General features: G+C 44.6%; 1 protein-coding gene across 1 annotated transcript; it reads right to left on the bottom strand.

The window, feature by feature from the left end:
- Nucleotides 1–911: 911 nt before the first annotated feature.
- DESI2 (desumoylating isopeptidase 2) lies at nt 912–15828 on the bottom strand. The gene is made up of 5 exons (XM_048937756.1): nt 15407–15828; nt 8928–9000; nt 7073–7166; nt 6597–6738; nt 912–4522 (listed from the first exon to the last, which is right to left on the bottom strand). Exons 1-5 carry the CDS (start codon nt 15443–15445, stop codon nt 4289–4291), a joined length of 582 nt encoding a protein of 193 aa, XP_048793713.1. The 5' UTR covers nt 15446–15828; the 3' UTR covers nt 912–4288.
- Nucleotides 15829–17621: the final 1793 nt, after the last annotated feature.

The following is a 17621-nucleotide window of genomic DNA, read 5'->3' as shown; positions in this document are numbered from 1 at the left end:
ACAGAGTAACTTTTTGAGGGAGAAAGAGGAAAAAACTCTGACACACATCATTTACCCTATATATACCTTTTGGTTACTGAATGCCTTCTTAAAGTGGGTAAGCACTTCTGGCCATTGGATGTCACAAGTGTGTTTTCTGGAACAACAGCACAGAACTTCTCATTCATCTACATTCTCAAAATTTCTGCTTTTAAGAGGTGACAGAAGTGAAATCTTGAAGAGTGGAGTGGAAAATCCCCAGGCAAAACAGATCTTTGTATTTACATTATTAGTTTTAAGAGAAGTACTCCGTCTCCTTTGTGAAGTCTCGTTTCAGTAAGCTCCTCCCACCTCTGCAGCTCTCACAGTGATTTGGGTCCAGTTGGACAAAGTAACGCACCTATACTTCAGCAGCTTCTCTACCAGCTCCTATCCTTGCCACTCCTCTGCAGCAGCATACGTGGAGATGCTGTGCCTAGTTCACAAAGCATAGCTGAACACAGAGCCCAGGTTCCCTGCTGGCTGTCAGTGATCTGTCACTAACAGCTGAGCCCCTGGGGCATTACCTAGCATTTGTTTAGTCTGCTGCAAAGCCAGGACTACAGATCTGGGTTTTGGAGCACATCAGCATGGCATGTAATACCTGCAACGTAACCCAAGCACACTCCAAGTGGCTGCGTGCCCACAGGTATTGGTTGGCATGCAGAATATGAAAACTTTCAGAAACTAGCCCATTAAAAACTAACGGCTTTTAATTATGCTTCAAACAAACCAAACTGCCCAAATCACAATATGGCCTATATAGCTCAAGTAACTACAGCAAAACTACCCACCTTTCATGTAAGGCATTGTTTGAAAGAAGATGTCCGCTCACGCAGCACCAATAAATACAGGCTATAGGTACCAGGAGAATAAGAAAAACACAGCCAACTGTCTTTTTTATAAAAGTATTTTTAATAAACAGATGGATTTAAGATGCTAGACAACTTGTTGCCATGTACAAGGTAACAAAGTCAAAATTCTTTGAATTTTATACAAATACTACGTAGTACAGTAAACTTGAATACAAGTTTACAAAACAAAATGCATCAGTGATTATTCAGCTTGTAACCAACTTCCAACAGTGAAAATTACCATGTATCAATAGTGATCAGAATTGCATTGCAAATTTTAGAAGTAATGCAAGTATATTTTTACCAAGCCACTCTGAAGTTTCTGGTGCACACTGACAGTACATTGGATTTTTTTGGCTTGCTGAACTGAAAATGGCATTTAAATAAAATGACAGTTAAGGAGTACATTAGGTATCAAAAGGATTACCTTACAGAAAACTAAAGGAGAATGAGAAAGTAAACAGAGCAGAACCCTGAAGTAGCAAATTATTTTTCTACCCGTTTTGATGGAAAAGACTCCACAGGTGTCCAGCTTTCTCACAGCATTTTGGAGTGTTCTAGTCCTAGCACAGTGTGGTCATTAGTAGACTAAAGTAATCCCTGCTTGGCAGTAATGCTGGTGAAAGGTAACTTGCTCTATTGCTAACAAATCGGAGTAACCGCTGGCAGGGTGACTTCTTGCGGGCATCCAGCGGAGGCCAAGTTCACAGCACGTGATTGAAGTTACAGTACCACTTGCTTGGATGCAATACCCAACAGCCTTCAGGGTTCAGGTGTCAGTTTCCTCACAGGACTTACAAATGGATGTATTTAAACAGAAAGTGGAGTGTAAGACAGTATTTTCGTCTGTACAGCTACTGATAAAATGAACAATTGTTACAAACTTTCCAGTCTGCTTTATAAAAAATATTCTTAGTTTTACTTCTAAACAAAAACTGTGCTGTGATCTGTCACTTTCTTGCATTGTACATACTGTAGTTGTGTTAATGAAGGTGTAGAGATTTGAGATCTAGAGCTCTGGATATCTGAGAAGCCTAAAAAGCTGGTTTTGGTACAGAAGAATTAGGTAGCAATGAAATTTTATCCTATTTATTTTTCCTAAAACCTAGGAAGAGCTACAGTACGTTGCTAGATCAGTGGCCTCAACCCTGAGCTGAAATAAAGGACCTGCCTTGGCCAAGAGAGTCACATTACTACTACAGCTGCACAGGAGAGACGGAACGACCCACCTACAGTCTGTCACCTTAGCTGTGAGTAGTGCAATAGTTCATTCTGTAATGCTTGAGAGCTGACTGGAGACCACCATGCTCATTTTCACACCAGGAAAAAATAAACCAAAAAACCCACCCCCAATTCAGAGATTCAAGTGGAAAAACAAAACGAGTCAGTATGTCCAACTTCTGGAGAGCAAAGAAATATCATGGTAGACTTGTCAGTCTTAAGCATTTCCCACTTGGTAGAAGAGATCATTAATACATGTACCAAAGCACAGATAACAAGACTTCTACAACTATCCCACTCTTCTGGAAAAAAAATGGCTCTTGATTCTTCCTCAGTACTGAATACTAGCTTATCTTTCTGTCACTACAGTGTATCACAGAAGATGAGTGAAAGCTTCAAGGCTGTCTTCCAAAGGCTTCAGCCCAACTGCCAGAAGAAAAACTTCTTGCTCTTTTCAACCATGAATTGAGTTGGCCATCATGCAAATTCTTACTAGAACATAACCTACTGTACCTTCCTGAAGGGTTCATGGCATTGACTACCCATGGCCTGGAGAATACACAGCATTAAGCATTCTTGCCTCCTAGGAGGATTTTTTTGTTCCCCTTTTGAACAACAGAAACGTTAGAGTCAGTATTTCACTTGATGAAAAAATTAAACTGAGCAACAGATCAAAAATAAAGCTTGTAAAAATCATTTATGTTTCTAGTAATGCACACTTCTTGGAGAGCTCATCAGTTTATAGATGTTGTTTTGTTACAGTTTAAGGCAGCGAGTCTTACAACATACACAAGCTCACCTCCCTCATATTTGTGCTACTGTATCCTCATGTGCACAACAGAACCTCGCCAATTCACACTAATGACTGGAAGAACCATTAATTCTCTTGGTAAGTGAACAAGAATAAGGCATTCCATTATATATTCTGATCACTAATTATAATTTAGCTCTAATTATAATCTACCAGCAAACATACTTCTGTGTTTTAGAAAATAGCATCTCTTACCTTCAGACATAATTACGTGTGCAGATTAGCAGGTTCTGCTGTGTAAACACGCAGGTGCATAAGCAATTTTCAGGTTTTTCTTCATTACATCTGACAGGAAAGTTAATGCCACAGATAGAAACTGTGGGAAAATAAATTAAGATTTCTCTGTAATTTGTGCAGATATGCACAACCAACTGGGTGCTAATATATCGGTTAAGAAAAAAAACAAAAACAAAACCCATTGATGTTTACAAACTTAAATGAAGCAAAATCAGCAGCAGGAAGCAAGGCCATTCCCCAACCATAAATGGCTTGTATTATGCTATTCAAACTACGTGAAATAATAATAAAATTAAAAAAAAAAAATAAAATACAAGTACTAACTTTGTATATACAAGTTTTAAATCAAGTAACACAAACCATGAAAAAACTGTTGATGTTTTTAAGAGGCGATAATCATAGATCTAAATTCTGGTTGAAGTAGACTGTAAATATGGACAGAAGATACTATGCAAACTGCATGGCTGAATTTAAAAGAAAAAAAATGTGAGGGATCGAGGGGCAGTGTAATGAGATAGAAATTTCACTTCATATGTGCAAAAATCCTCAGCTTCATGAATGTAGAGGTCATACTTCAATAACAGATCTTACACAAAAATCAGTCTCCCTACATCCTGGAATCTACCTGTTTACATCAGCCACTTTGAGTGTACGGTACCCTGTTCACATGGATAGCATTCAGCAGTTTCTAGCATTTCTCAGAAGTTTAAGTTTCACCTGCCTTAGGTCTTGAAAACAAAGGGGAGAGTTCATAGCCAGGGCATCATCATACCGCTGCCTTCGAGTTACACCAGCAAAACTCACGTTCTCTCTTCTTCCATGGTGGCAGGAGTCCTTATAGGACTTGTAAACAGCAGTACACAATACTGTAAACAAATAATTTAAGTTCTACTTTATACAAGATGTTAACTCAGGTCTAGCAAACAGGTGAAAATGAAAAGGGTGGCTTCACACAACATCCTTCCCTTTTCTCACAGCAATTCTTTTCGCTACTTAAATAATCCTGAGCTGAAACAGGGGCTGATGAGAGCCATTTTTGCATATAAAAACAATGTTCTGGAGTCAGCTCTCACGTTCTGTCAGAAAGTCAATTGCTGGAGAGATTAAACTGAAGTATTTCAAACCATTTAGTACTTTGGAAGAGGACTTATAATTTGGTGTGGCGTCCAGTTCTAGACCCAGATGCTGAGCTTGCCAAGGAAGCAGATGCTGCTGCGTCCTCAGCTTCCTCCAGCTCGTCCTGTAGCTCCTGGCTGACACTGGACTGGAGGGCTGCAGGAGTCAGCCATTCCTTCGGCAGACAGCTCTGGAGAAACGGTATACAAGAGCTGAAGTAGGCGAGGCGATTCACCCATCGTGGAATCTCTTTTCCACACAGAATCTAAAAGAAAAGGAGAAAAGAAAGAATTAACTCATATTCTGGACCGAGCAGTAATGGATGTTAATTACTGTAAAGAATCGGTGAAAGCTGCTGCAGTCTGACTATCTCTGTATCACAAGACACAAGTTAGCTGCAGGAAAACAATTTCCACCATCAGTAAAAGCAGAGTCCCAATTTGCAGACACTTTTTTTCCACTGCAAGTTTGACATGTGGTTATACTCCATTTTTTATCATTATCATTGGTAGAGTTCTGATCAGCCCAACCACCTCATTTTGTGAATAACTTCTTTAAAAGGCAAACAAATGAGTTCAGGTATGTTTCATATTCACAAAGAATTCCTCAGAAACAGCAGCTGGAGGAGAGCTCTCGCTATGACAAAAAACACCCAGAAATAAAGCAGTCAAAAAGTGTCAGTGCTACAGTGATGTGGAGTTATGCATGCAATGGGGATATTTTTATGGCTTCAAGCTCAGAGAGGGCAGATGTAGGTTAGGTATAAGGAAAATATTTTTACAGTGAGCGTGGTGAGGCACTGGAACAGGCTGCCCAGAGATGTGGTTGGTGCCCCATCCCTGGAGACTTTCTAGGCAAGGCTGGATCAGGCCCTGGGCAACCCAATCTAGCTGTGCGTGTCCCTGTTCATTGCAGGGGTGTTGGACTAAAAGGCCCTCAAAGGTCTCTTCCAACTCTAAGGATTCTGGGATTTACTGTGATGGCCTCTGATGACTTTGGACAGGAGATCAGTATCTTACAGCACACAGACTGTAAGTTTGCTAGAACAAGAGTGGCTATACAATGCAAAGCTGCTTTCAGCTCCTCAAATACATAAAAGTTGCATTAAATGGTCATTTTTACTGTACATCAATCATTAAATGTTTTTGTTGACACTACTGAAGAAGTGACCTATTTTACTTAACTGCATCCATGTTCATTTCTGGTATCACTTACCCCAGTGCAAATCTGGAGTAAATCACAGCTAGCAAGAGCATTACTCTGTTGTAGCTGAAGAGCGTTTTACTTGAAGTTATATCCCTAGTTTTTAGCCAGCTTGAACACTAAACAGGATGAGTTAAAACAGAAACAACATGAGCATGAGTTCATGAGTGCAGCACATGCCTGGCTATATTGGCCAGACTTCATGCCAACTGCAGTTTCATCAGTATGTCACCAGACTTATTCCTACTAGCACTGCACACAAATCATCATCTCAAGATGTTCCAGCACCACTGGAAATCAGACTCTTTGTGTAGCCTGTGCTTTGTCAAGACTAAATATTCTGAATGAAAAGCAGCTGAGTTTTATGGAAGTTTGTCATGGAAAGCACAGCCAGTCCTTGTTTGAAAGACTTCAGTGAGCATTAGAATAAATTCTGATGAGTACAGGTTAGCAACTAATAGTAAAAACACAACTGTCTTTCCCTTCATTGTCCTGGGTTACCTGTTCCTGGCTGTTTGTTTCTCCTGTGTCTCTACAGGCACGTAAGTGATCAGGCATTTGTTTGTGCTGGCAAACTGGAAAGGTTAAAACAAGGGTGAGAGGGAAATGCCATGCCCATTCAATTCCACAGTCAGCTATTCTGCACCACCACAGAGGCATGTACCAGGACACAGGCACTGGCAGAGGGACAACCTGACAAAAGCCCCTCAAACAGAAGCTAAACATCATCTATGAAACTTCAATGCCTCTGTTATTCTTTAGCAAGTACTTTGAATGCAAGGGCACTGTGTAATGGAAATTACATCTGGTTCTGTCTCCCACACTTGTCTCTGAAGTGCCTGTAAAGATTTTGGAACCCTGTTGATACTTGCTTTACTGGGTCTCTCAATTAGCAGTACCACCTTCTGGAACACAAGCTGCATGTAACAACATTCAGCACTTTTGGCAGCACAGGCTTGCATTTTTCTCCCAAAAACACACACACACACAAAATATCTGAAGAAAGGGTAACATTTACACAAGGTACCAGAGATAAGACGCTGGAAATTATGCCAAACAACCCAAAGGACAGGAAGGAGATGATGCTCTGTAGCCACCTGGGACGCACCTTTCTATAGACCCCAGTGTTTGTTTACCTCAGATAAAGCTGAAGAAAAGTGATTGCAGTTTTTGTGCATTAGGTGATAAGCATTTCCTTTGAATTCTTTTCCAAGCTCTTCTACTATTTTTTCTATATCATCTTCCATGAAGTCAGTGCTGCCTAGAACCACAGCCTCTCTAAAAAGAGAAACAGAGATGAGGATGAGCAGGCTTCCATGAAATAGGTGAGTAACTGTTTTCACATTGCTCAAAATATACCCCTGTGTGGGTGGCAAGATCTTTCTGCCCTCCCAGAAGGACGGATTTTTTTCTATTCCATTTTACAGCACTGGTCTCATCTGATATGAGATTCCTTCCTTGCTGTACACCTGTAGTCCACTTATTTTTCAAAACAAAGAAAACACTCTTTTCTCAGTCAGAAATTCTCAAGTATCATTTAACATATCTATCCATGCAACAAAGTGTCTTTTGAACCTATTTTCTCAAAAACAAGAAGAGAGATGTTTCTTACTTAAATTTAAATGTCTCTCCTAGCTCGGAAGCATTTCCTGGAGAAATTTCAAATATTCCAGAAAAAGGGTATGGGTGACCACCATAGGCAAATTCTGAAAAAGAAAGCTCAGATTTAACAAAAATGATACAAAGTGAAAGTAAGAACAGCAGACCTCCCCGACTGGTGGATCGATTCCAGGGGTCTTCCAGTCAATGAGAACTTCACGAGGATCTAAAGCTAGACATCAGATGCTGCATTTACACTTGGATAACAACAGCAAGGAGCTGGCAGTGAATCGTTTTGTTGATCAGTAGTCGACCTCAGCAAAAACTGACAAGAAACTTCCTATATCAGCATGCAGATTTAATTCATAAGTATGCAATTGTTTTAAATCTTCACTTCTGCAATGAAAAGTGAAATTGCAATTTCTACCTACGTGTTTCACATGTGTTGATCTCCAAAAATCCTCTTACATATTTAGATTAGAGATTCAAAGGACTGCATCCTCTAAGGTCTGATGACGTGCTACAGCTATACATGTGGCAACTAGTGTTAGCCTAATACATTTCTGAATCTCTTGTTAAGCAACAGTTCACCATCCCAAGCTCTTCTCTAACAGAACAATAAACCCGTGCATGGATCTGAAGTCAGCACATGATATCTGCTGGTATTAAGTCCTTAGAATTCATGGAGGTACCACAGTATGCTTCAACTTCCTTCTGTGTCTGTATGATAACAACGTGCCACTCCCAAGGTATAATAAAAAGCTTCAAGCATGACTTTACACTTCCTTTCCTAAAAGCTTGCACTAAACCATCCACGTCTACCATGCAGTTCTGTGGATGATCTTTTTTACAACAGGTAAATAAATAAAGTGTGAGGTACTCTGAAAAATGCAAGTCATTCTTCCAGCAGGGAAATGATCTCTAACATGAGAAAGAAAGCTGTCATGACCTGAACAAGATGGGGAGGCACATGTATCTGGCACAGCACAAGTGTGTTTAAGGCACAATGCTATTACAGATCAGGTCTTTCTGGTTTGGATTAAATGACATTTTAGTAAGTTTTTAACAACAAGCATTATATTTCATCAATTCACCACTGCAAACCCAATGGCAGTGTTACTGCTCTGGCCACTGAAACACCTCCAGCATAAGATACTTGGCACAGCATTGGTTTTGCATCACATGCCACCACCTTTACTTACCTCCAAACACATCTCAGTAAAAAAAAAAGAACTTAAGGAGGCTTATTTACTTTTAAACAGACTACTTATAGCAACACCTTCATCTCCTAGGCTGGTTTTCCCAGAAGGTGTGAAGACCTTAGACCCAAGCCTGTGCTACAACACACTCAGAAACACCCTTTTTGGCAGCAGCAGGAACTGAAAGAGGCACAAAACAGCTCAGGAAGCTGCATCCCACAGTACAACCTATTTAGCAAATTCAGACTGTGCTGCTCTATTTATCTGAGGTCTGTCTTTGTTAAATAAACAGCAGGCACAATCACCTTTTAAATAAACTGTACAGTCTCTACAATTAAAAATTAACTCCTTGCACGAGTGCTGGCAGAATATGGGTGAAATGGTCCCATTTCATTTATATGAAGCATACAGCTGGTGTTTCAAAACCTGAGCTATGTATTGCTATTTCTAGGGGAAGAGTCAGCATACTCTGATGTAGTTGCACATACAGCTTTACACAAGAACACAGGATAATTCCAAACTGACACCCACGTGTTCTTTTTTTCCAGAGAACTCTGAAAGGAAACTGATAAACAGGTTTCAGGAACCAGACTTCCTTCACTACCTGACATACATTTGTTTGTTTGTTTTAGCAACACTGCTAGCACAAAAACCAGGTTATGTACGTACCTCGGCCATACACCTCTATACCCGAATGGAATACTCCAATTCCAAGGGAAGAAGTATACTCATTCATCCAATACTAGAAGGAAAGAAGAACAAAAACCACTCCAGTCAGTTTCCAATACAGATTTGTCCTCAGACAGCAGACTGACAAATGCTCATCCCTCCATATCAAAAGCATGAAAGTCAACCAAATAAAACTGCACAACCTTTTCTTTAACTGGAACAGTGGATGCAATTAACTGTACATGGTCAGTTAATTCCATTAGGTTTTACTCCATGTCTTAGTGCTGTTAGTCATTGTCTGTCAACCATGAAGCCCATACTTGGGAGAAATCCACTTTTTTATTCTTTTTAATCTTTGACCAGGATAGAACTTCAAAGTTTCCACTAACAGAGTACATACTTAAATCAACTCCAATGATATTGCAAGAGCAAAACTGTTGTTGTTGTTTTTAGAAAGGACATCAAAATGTAGAACTATTACACACAGACCCCAGTTGTTGTTCAAAGTGACCACACTTTTGCTTATGACCAGATGATCGCAACTCAAGAGGTACTTAAGAGGAATGAAATGAGCTTGTATTTTGCCTTTGAATATTAGATTGCTGGTCTCCATATGTATGGGAGCTGCTGAATCACGGCCTGAACCACTGATTGAGCACCTGGGGAAAGGACCTGGTCAGCCTTGAGAGCACAGGTGAAGGCAATTCAGCTGTGTGACTGGAGTGGAGCCTGGCTGCACCTCTCTTAGACCTCAATTAAGGGCTGACTGCCACCAAGGAAGGATCTCTGATTGGAGATCCTTTCCTTGTGGAGTTTCCCTTGCAAGCCTAAATATTCAGAGATGGGTGAGCTTTTTTTCTCTTTTGTTACACCTTTCTATCGCACTAGTCCTTTTGTCATCACGCCTCCTGTATCACCATTCCACCACACTGATCCTTCTGATTGTTACAGCATACAACAGCCTGAACTCTTGTTCTGCTTCTGATATATCTGACTCCATTTATCAGATGTCCTTTGCATACCTCCAGTATGTGTTTACAATCTATCACTGCTGATCACTTCTATGATAAGAAACATAGCTGTATTTCAGTACTATTGCCACTTACCTCCTAAAAAGGTGGGGGTTGGGGGAAACCCTTTCCTCAGTGCTTTCTGTTTTCTTTTTTGGAAGTAGCAGTGGTGAATGCCTGTCAGCTAACAATTACCCTCAGCACCATGAAGACACACGGAGTTTGGAAAAAGAAAACCTCCAAAATGACTCCTTCCTTGGCTGCGTCACAACTTTCTTTTTCAAATTGCTCCTCAGAGAGTGATATGATGAATCTCCAAGAAAGGCTCAAGAAAAATAAAAACTCTCAGGTGAGTCCTTACAACTTTAATAGACTAGGAAGTGAAACCTCTCACCAAAACCCAGCAATCTTTATCCTTTCAATTTCTCCAGCCGTGGGATCCTCCCTCCCTCCCATGTCATCCACTCCCAATGCACACAGCTGTGGGGCCGCAGGGCAGGCTGCAAGGAGGCAGCTCAGAGGGGACATGGACAGGGGGAGTACCTTCAGCAAGTTATTCATTTAGGAAATGGGAAGGAAAAAAAGCTATCTTATTCACACTAACTGTTGACATAATATGTGCTTTCTGATCAGAAGTCACTATAAAAACAGCATAACTGATAATAAAAATGTAAGAGGGAACAGGTGTCATGTTGTCAAGCGCGCTAGCTGGAGTTAGTACATAATTACAGACATTTTAGTTGACCTGGCATTTAATGAACATTTCTGAAAGCCCTTTTTCTCCCAGTAAGAATGATCCACTACACTTTGGAGATGCCACTCAAGAAGTCAAAGTCACATTGCAAAAAGAACAGTTCAGGCCAAATGTTACAATGTTTCCAGCATCAGAAATGGATGTATTTGGCTTCTAGAGTCATCCTTATTCTAAGCACCACCAAACTCAGCTGCTAGCAGTCACCAAACATCACAGTTGTGCTGGCAGGCACTGGACATGATAATTATCTGCATAACAAGACACCAAGGATTTGATGAGCTCTTCTTCAGACATGCCAGCTGGGGGAATTCTTGTCAACAGGAGTTAATAGCAGGCGGATTTTGCTCCTTGCACATATTTTAGGCCAAGGGTCATGGAGATCCATGGATACATTTTGCTTAAGACTGGACTTTACAAGTGGCCTTGATGGCTGGCTCTGTTAATCCATTGCTACATCTGTGAGTGGGACAGGGATGACTGTACTACACCATCACCTAAACTAGGGTCTAACAGATTGTTTCCTTCTCTCTCCTTAGAAAAGAGCGAGTGCTGCCAGTCCATTTGTATCTAATCCAACCTTCTCAGATCAAGTATATCCAGAAACACATGGGGCTAGATCTACTTGGTGTTGAGAAACAGAACGGAGAAGGCAAGGTGAAAGTTAAAACTACTCAACTGCACTGGTAAAAAATAGATTCTGTCCACTGAAGTGAAATTAAAACCAGAACAATTCAAGAGCTTCTTAAATGTAAAGCTACCTCTAAAGCTCATTTTCTACATTTGTCCACTTCATCATTACAAAATAGTCTTATATTTATACTTACAATCAATACCATAGGAATATTCAACATAAAGTCTGTCAGCACAGGCAAAAAGTGTGCTTGCCTAATAAGAATGGTTGTCCAGCTCTACGTAACCTCAAACAGATGTGGACAGGGTCCGCAGAGCTCTGGTCCTCACCAGGACACCCATGTGGGCAGAAAATTCTGGGTCTGGCCTCTGAGTTCCAAATAATTCCCCACCACACAAATGTCAGATCTGCTGCCTGACACGGGGACACAAGTTACACGAGATGTCCCATAAGCACTGGAAGTAATAAAACTAGTTTGTTACTGGGCAGGAAAAAACAACTCTGCTCCTCCAACCTTGCGAAATCTGATGCAAGAGGCGGGAGCAGAAAGGCAGGCACCGAGCTGCCTCGTGGAGCCATGCAGGGGCAGGTGGATGGGATGGAGAGCTGCTGCACTGCACTGTTTAGCAAGCCCCGAGTTAGTTGGGTGAGCATTGCTCACTGCTGGCAGCACATAAGTATGTGGATGCAGATTACCTGACCACAGAAACCGAGCAGTGGCAGCAGATTAAACAAGTCAGCAGCTTGAAAGGAGTGCCAAAAGCACTTCGCTTTGTATTTCCATAAGAACAGAGTAGGTGAATTCAAGACAAAAGAATTTCAGTAAGGCAGAATTACTTTCCCCCTGGGAACAGTAATTACATCTAATTATTACTTAATCTGAATCAGTTATTGGAAGGTCGGTCGTGTTCTCCTACTGAACGAAATGCCTTATCGCGGTGAAGAAAGAAATGCAGAATAATCACAGCTTAAAGGACACTGAGTTTGGCCACAGCCAAAAAGATTACACACAGCTTACAAAATAAAGATCACAACAGATTAAATGACATACCCATAGCTGGCTGCTTCAGTGACATGCATTACAATCTGGAAACCCAAACTGATCTCAAAAGCTACACTCGCTTCCATTGCACAAAACAGACTCCCTTCGTTTAGTCCGATCTGAATTTTGCTGTAGAATAATGTCTAAGAGCACAGCCCCACATCCTCAGTATTTTGCAGCAAGTCATTTTGTGAAACAGGGATTCATGTCTAATGCAACCATCAAAACAAAAATAATATGGACGTAAGTTTCTATGTGCATAATAAAGTCGTGTCACTGCATTGACAAGAGACACTAATCCCACTGCTTCAACAGCATCCTCATTACATTCTTCAGAGCTCCCATTTATGCTAATAGTTCAGATCGTTAACGCCTTGTTTGACGTGGGAAAATAGGATGCTACTCGGGGCACAAAAAACTCTATACTGCTACAGGGACAGCGGTTTGTGATAATGAAGATACAAAGTACTCCAGCTCCAAGTACAGTCTATTGGTCTTCACACGGCCCTTTCAATGATCAGAAAGCATTTCTGAAGGCGTGAGCTACTGCACATAAATATGCCCTTAAGTTTCTTTCCCTCTGTAAAGTTACCTCTTCACCTTCGGTTTTACCCCAGGCTTTCTCCTTATTGAGTGATAAGGAAAATAGAGGCGTATATGCTACAAAGCAAACCAACTTGGTCCTGTGCAGACTTGAACAGCAGCAATACCCTGCAGTCCCTGCATGGAAGGGGCTGTTTTTGAGATGGAGCTGCAGGCTGACACCAAGCTGTTTGTACAGTCTTTGCAGTTATAATAGTGTTGATTCCATGAACAGGACAAATGGTGCTCTCTTGTGCCCCCCCTACACATCCCCTAAAAAAGAAGGGGACAAAAAATATCCACGCTCACCAAATAAAGAACTCCCTCCCCACAAAAGCCCAAATACCCAAACACCCCAAACCACGACTGTGAAATGTCAGAAGCCAAAAGTAAACCTGAGTGCCTTGGTACACAACTGGAGGCACCTGATGAACACACACAACCCCAAAACAGCCACACTTCCCTCTCCATGCCACTGCTTTCAGCAGGCTCTCAGAGTGGTAGCACTAACACTGCCCATGAAGACAGGCTTCACTGAAGTGCCTGCTCCAAGCAAGAATAAAACAGACTGAGCGACCATTCTGAGAGAGAGTTCAAGGCTGCATGCTGACGGTGTCCCTCAGATACTATGACGTCCTCAGCTTTTCTTTCCTGTTCAGAAGAAATCTGCTTCTTTAGCAGTCAAATAACACAGATGCGATTATAAAACAGCCATAGCTGAGGTGGGATAAATAAACACCCCAGTTAGTGGTCTCAGCTCGTGCTATGTATAATTTGTGGTGATGTTCAGCTTCAGCAGATAAGCACACAACAAGCACCCCGATCTGACCAAACACCCACAGGTAGCTTTGCTGGCCTGCTTGTTTTGGAGAACGAGCTCTTTCCACAGGCGGTGGGCCTACAGACTCTCCTTCTCCTCGACACAGAGACACAGCTACTGAGCCCTGGCACATCCCAAGGGAAAGCACAGCCCTCCTGCTGCTGCCTGTGGCTCCTTGCAGCCTCCCCAAGATGGCTCTCACAGTCAAGGTCGCTCACCTCCCACATCAGAGGCATGCCATGCCTTTGACTTCACAGGTAATTGCTTGCGTAACAGCCTTGGAACTAAAGTCCTGTTTCATTATACTTTATATAGTACTAATAACTAATGCACACAAAACCAGCTCTTTTAAGACTACAAGAGCTTCTCCCACACACATTTTTCAGTTGCAGTCCAAAGAAGCCCACTATATCACATCCTTCCCACTTGGGTCTACCATAACACACTGACAGCACCTCACAGGCCCCATGTATGTGCTCGGCCAGGTGAGCAGGGCCCCTGTTCCTGTGCCTCTCTCAGCAAACACACTGCTCCCATTCCCATTAACCACCCCTGCTCCGGCAAAGGAAACCCAACGCAAATGTAACAGGTTGCATTCACTGGCAACAGAACCCAAGCACAGGAAGTGGAAGGGAATCCTTTGACAGGGACCCTGTTTTCTTTCCGTCCGATACCTACCACAGAAACCAATGACAACAATCAGATGCATAACTAAGTCCAAGTAGGACAGCCCTCTATCAACTGCTAGCAAATACTCAAGCACATGAGTACAATACTTTCAAGCAAGACGATGCACTTCTCTGCCAGCAATGAGACCTACACTGTGCTCCTCCACCCGCCCAAAGCACCAGAAGTTCACTTCAAAACTGGTGGTGGTTCAAGGACAGCTTGACCCGCACAGTTCCCAATGCTGTTGTGAAGCCTCCCTGCCCCTCACCACAGGCCCAACAGTGCTCAGAGGACAACCAGTAGCACTCGATCTAATTTCCAGCTACTGAAGCGCATTAAGGGATAATATTTCCCTAATATTACTTATCCCGTGGCTGTACCATACAGGTGCTTCTGCCTCATTTGTTACTATGGCAGCTGAGCAGCTTCCAGCTGCATGCAGGGCAACCCAACAGCTGCTGGAGGTGTCAGCCAGGCATCACACGGGAAGCCAAGGTGAGCTCACAGCATCGCAGATCGGGATGAGGCAATTCCTTTATTCCTGCCAAGCGTCGCCATGCCACAGCAATACAAAAATACCGACACAGCACTCAGAAACTTCCAACTTTCCAAAGACAGCGGTTACCCCCAGCCAGCACCCTGCGCAGCGACACGTGCGGAGCAGGAACCTTCTGAAGGACGAAGACAAACTCCTCGCACAAATTCACGCTTTGCTCCTACTGCGGCTACAGCAGGGAGAGGGAGGGGGGGAGGAGCCCCTCTGCAGGCTGCGGATCCCGCAAGCTGCGACCCAGCCGCACGCCAAACTTTCGCTGCCGAGCAGAAGCGACGCGTCACCCCGCATAGAGCCCCGCGCGGGGCGGAGGGAGGGAAGGAGAAAGGGAAAGTTCCCGGTCCCGCAGGCCCGGGGCCGCGCCGCCCGCCGAGCCCCCCTCCCGCCCGCCTCCCGGCCCCTGCCCGCGGGCGCTCACCATGTCGTACACGTTGAGGATCACCAGCTGGTTCGCCATCGCCGGCGGCCCGCGGGCGCCCCGAGCCCGCTGGCTGCTCCAGTGGGGCGGCGCGGCTCAGGCCGGCGGCGGGGCGGTGGGCACCCCCGGGGGCCGCTTCCTCCTCGTCCCGCCTGTTGCTGCGGGGCGGGGGGGGGCGGCGGGCACCATGGAGCCGCCGCCGCGGAGGAACGGGGCCCGGCCCGCGGGAGGAGCGCTCAGCCCGCGGCCGGCGGCGGGGGCCGGGAGGCGGGGAGCGGGCCCCGCCCCGACGGCGGCAGCGGGAAAAGACGGGGAGAGCGCAAACGGCGGCTCCCGGGCGGCCTCGGTACCGCCGGCGCCAGGCAGGCCGGGAGCCCCTCGGATGGGCGCAAAATGGAGCCGCTCGAGCCCGCCCCCACCTTCCGCCAGGAGCGGGACGGCGGCGACTACAGCTCCCGGCGTGCGGCGCGGCTCCCGGCCTGCCCGGCGCCGCCCGCCTCACGTCGCTCCGCGGTTCCGCGTAGGCGGGGCGCGCCGTGCCGTGAGCGGCTACGGCGGGACGGGCTGTGCCGGTGTGTAGTCATCGGGGCCGTCCGGGCTGCGAGGACTGCTGGCGGTAACGGCTCGCGGTGCCTGCCGAGCTGTCGGCCAGTGTGGCCCCTGACTGCTCAGGGCCGTGCGCTCCGTCTGCTCCTCCGGCTGGCGGCTGGGACCGGGCTGGTAGCTACAAACCAGAGGTTTGGTAGACAGAAGCCGCTTCCGTATCAGGGGGTGCTGAGGAAAATTAAAACAGCAGTAGTCGAAACCTTGTCTGAAAACTGTGACAACCGAAGTTGTTGAGCTCACAGGCTCCTCTTCATTCCTTGCCGATGACCTCTGTTCTTCTGTGGCTGTAGGTCGGAAGGTGATGAGAAAGAGCTGGGGAGGAGTCAGGCCAGCATCTTTCCGTGCCAGCAGTAGGCTACTTAGGCAGCTGAGGGGCCGGGCTCGGCATGTAGCACAGGGTGCTCAGGGTATGTCTCCTCTAAGGTACAGCTTCTCTGCTCAGCATCTTATGTTCGTAAGGTCATTTGAGTTGGAAGGGACTCTTAAAGGTCATCTAGTCCAACTCCACTGCAGTGAACAGGGACATCCACATCTAGATCAGGGTGCTCAGATCCCCATCCAGCCTGACCTTACCTGTCTTCCTTCAAGGTCGGTGTAAGGGGGTAGTGATCAGTAGTGGGCACTGTTACCTCAGAACTGTAACGTGGGAACTCAGGGACTTCTGCCTTGTAACACTGAAAGGTACTTGGGCCCTGAACAGGAACACAGAAAACCTCCTTCAAGAAAAACAAAACCCTGAATTTTGTCTGACTATGAAACTATACTACATTTATTTTATGGCTGCATGGTAGCCATTCAGTCATGGCCTGAACCACTGATTGAGCACCTGGGAAAGGACTGGTCAGCCCTGGGAGCACAGGTGAAGGCAATTCAGCTGTGTGACCACAAGGGATGGAGCCTGGCTGCACCTCTGTCAGACCTCATGTAAGAGCTGACTGCCACTAGCAAAGGATCTCTGACTGGAGATCCCTTCCTTGTGGAGTTCTTCCCCATGAGCCTAGATCCTTGGAGTCAGATGAGCATTCCTTTCCTGTTTGTCCTTTTGTCATTCCACTCCTGTATTGCTTCCACTGCACTAATCTTTCTGACTGTGACAACGCCATAATGTTTTACTAAGCTTGTATGGAGAGATCAGTTTAAAGACCGGTCTGATTTTTTGTCTCTGTGGGAAATGCTGTTGTCTACTTAGTTTTCACAGGTGTAGAAACAGTGAAGAGTAGAGAAGCAGCAAATTTCAGCTGTAGCAGAGAGCTGAGAGAACACTATGGTGGCCAGAGAAATGCAGAGTGCCTCACATGGGTGTTGCTATGAAGCTGCACGCATGGGATGTATGTGAAGGGAAGGTGGAACACAGATGTGTAGATACTGCAGAAGGAACTGGGGGGCTTCCACCTGTGCTTCAGCCCAGGGGGCCATCCTGCCTAAAGGAAGGTGGGCTTCAGTAGGAACAGACTGTCACTGGAGGTGAAACTTCTAAGCTGATCACTTATTTTTTTTTCTGATTTCCATCTTGGTGCAAACTGTACTGAGATACACAGGGTATGAGTCACACAAAATGAATCAGTAACTATTTTAAAATGTGCTCATATTCAAGCTAGATTTCTACAGA

The sequence above is a fragment of the Lagopus muta genome, chromosome 2, assembly GCF_023343835.1.
Source record: "Lagopus muta isolate bLagMut1 chromosome 2, bLagMut1 primary, whole genome shotgun sequence".
Lineage (NCBI taxonomy): Eukaryota > Metazoa > Chordata > Aves > Galliformes > Phasianidae > Lagopus > Lagopus muta.
Note: the sequence above shows the minus strand (reverse complement) of the source record. Positions and strands in the feature narration are given on the sequence as shown.